At 32.5% G+C, this 2328-nt stretch overlaps 1 protein-coding gene across 1 annotated transcript; it reads right to left on the bottom strand.

The window, feature by feature from the left end:
* Positions 1–916: 916 nt before the first annotated feature.
* On the bottom strand, positions 917–2316 carry LOC119667683 (insulin-like growth factor-binding protein complex acid labile subunit). Its single transcript, XM_038076991.1, has 2 exons — positions 2039–2316; positions 917–1976 (listed from the first exon to the last, which is right to left on the bottom strand). Exons 1-2 carry the CDS (start codon positions 2060–2062, stop codon positions 966–968), a joined length of 1035 nt encoding a protein of 344 aa, XP_037932919.1. The 5' UTR covers positions 2063–2316; the 3' UTR covers positions 917–965.
* Positions 2317–2328: the final 12 nt, after the last annotated feature.

The raw sequence follows: 2328 nt of genomic DNA, 5'->3' as shown, positions 1-2328 counted from the left end.
ATTATAAATCGTAAGCTATGTATTACGATTTATTTCATCACCTTAATAGCGTAATATGAACATTTAAAATCAAGTAATATAAGAACTTTATATTAAAAATAGATAATCTATACTCTGAAAAGTTATCCATTACGTGGTCCATCTACATGGGTAAATATAGTACATAATCTATATATAGTACACAATATATGTATATAGTATACACAGTAATATAAGTCACACTAGATAGTAATCCAAGGCGTCATGTGTTTAGTTTGAAAGAAAAATAGTGATTCTATAGCGAACACATTTCGATTTCATCCACTTCACCTAGAAAAGGCATCACAATATACGCCTTAACTACAATTTATATTAAATATCTCTGTACCTAAACAATCAGTCACTTATTAAGTAGGTACTTATGGTATTTATATAGAACTAAAGATCTATATAAACTGGTGCTTGTATAATGCACAAATGTGTTGCGTTATTCGTTCAACTTAATGTTCTTATAATTTCCATATTAGAGCATTAATTTTAAATTTTATTAATACATACCTAATATTAGTATTTATTCTAGTATATATTTTAATATTAAAAATTTATTTTCCTACAAGAGGTACATTCGTTATCTAGCCCATAATGATAACTATCTTCTGAATAAAATAAGTATTCTCAAACATCATAATTAAACATTAAAGAAAATGACTTACTCCAAGGCCGGCCGGGTTTACGTCCGAAGCCACTCGGCGTTCACCACTCCCCAAGCAGAATTTTGCAACAGATTCATACGAGTTACCACAACAACAAAAACATCATATGACCTTATTCGAAAAGAGATGATAACAATATAACTTTTGTAACATATACCACCTTAACTCAATCGTGTCTTCTCTACTTCTCCAAATTAATTTTATGCAAACGTGTACTCTCACTCCCTAAAAATCAGTCTTTATTTTTAATATAAAATTTACAAATTTCATTAGTTAGTCGTCATTTATATTACTGGAGTCATCAGAGGCCACCTCAAACCCTTCTGGTATGCCATGAGCTCGCACAGCTTTGATATCCTGCACGCAGTACTCTACAGGAGTAACAAAGCAAAACGGTTTTTCGCCTTTGTAAAATGGACTTGTCATGCGCACATATTCGATATTATTTTTATTTAATATTTTAATCAACTCATCATAGCATGGACACTGCCAAGGATTACCTTCAATTGAAACCTTACGTAAATTCGGAAAGATGCCATTTATTTCTGGAAGAAATGTTAATTTATTGTTATCTATAAGCATTTCCGATAAATTTGTCCAGCTTTCCAAAACCGATGCATTAATTTCTTCCAGTTGGTTATGTCCCAAATGCAATTTCTGTATACGACGCATCGGTGCGAACATACGCAGATTCAAGGTAGTAAGTTCATTGTAAGCTAAAGACAAATATTCCAGATGTGGTAAGGATGAAAATGTCAATGGATCTAATTGTTTTAAATTATTCGTCTTTAGTTGCAGTTCACGCAGTCTTGGCAACATAACAGCTCCAAAGGCATCTGCCTCAATTGTTTCGATATTATTTCTGGATAGGTCCAAAGTATCAAGTGACACTAAATTAGCGAAAGTATTTGCTTTGATATTTTTGATGTCATTGTTGTGAAGAAAAAGTTTACGCAGTGATGTTAGTCCTGCGAAGGTTGTCGTTTCCAAAGACTTTAAGCGATTGTCGGATATATTCAAGATTTGCAATTTTGGTATGTGCTCAAATTGGTTGGATGTTAGACTCAACAGATTATTGAAGCTTACGTCAAGCTGTTGTAGTGGTACACGTTTCATGCCAAAGAAAACCATAGGCGAAATTTGTTCTAAATTATTTTCTGATATATTTAGAATGCGTAAGCGTGGCATATAAGCGAAAGCACGATTTTCAATTTCACGCAATGGGTTTTCGGTTATTACGAGGTGCTCCATTGCCGTCATGCCGCGATAGTTACTCGAAGAAAGCTGAAATGTTAAGCAAAATTGATTGGTTTCGTTTAGAATTAAAGAAATTCACTGAAAATTACAATTTCAATTAGATTATCGCTCATTGATAGATACTTCAGCTTATCGCAAGTGCCAATCACATCTCTCTTCAATTCATTATTATTCAGATTAAGATATTGCAACTTCTTTAAAGGTTTAAATGCATTTTCCTCTATTTCTCTGATTTGATTAAATGAGAAATTTGCATATGTTAAATTCGTCAGATTCTCCAATTGGGTGCGTGTTAATTTCTTTAAAAAATTGTGACTTGCATCTAAATTTTCTAAGTTTCCGTTATTTAATCTCAACTCAGTTAGTTCGTCACCGGTTA

The sequence above is a fragment of the Teleopsis dalmanni genome, chromosome 1, assembly GCF_002237135.1.
Source record: "Teleopsis dalmanni isolate 2A chromosome 1, ASM223713v2, whole genome shotgun sequence".
In the NCBI taxonomy this organism is placed as follows: Eukaryota; Metazoa; Arthropoda; class Insecta; order Diptera; family Diopsidae; genus Teleopsis; species Teleopsis dalmanni.
The sequence above is the reverse complement of the archived record's forward strand: the minus strand, read 5'-3'. Positions and strand labels throughout refer to the sequence as shown.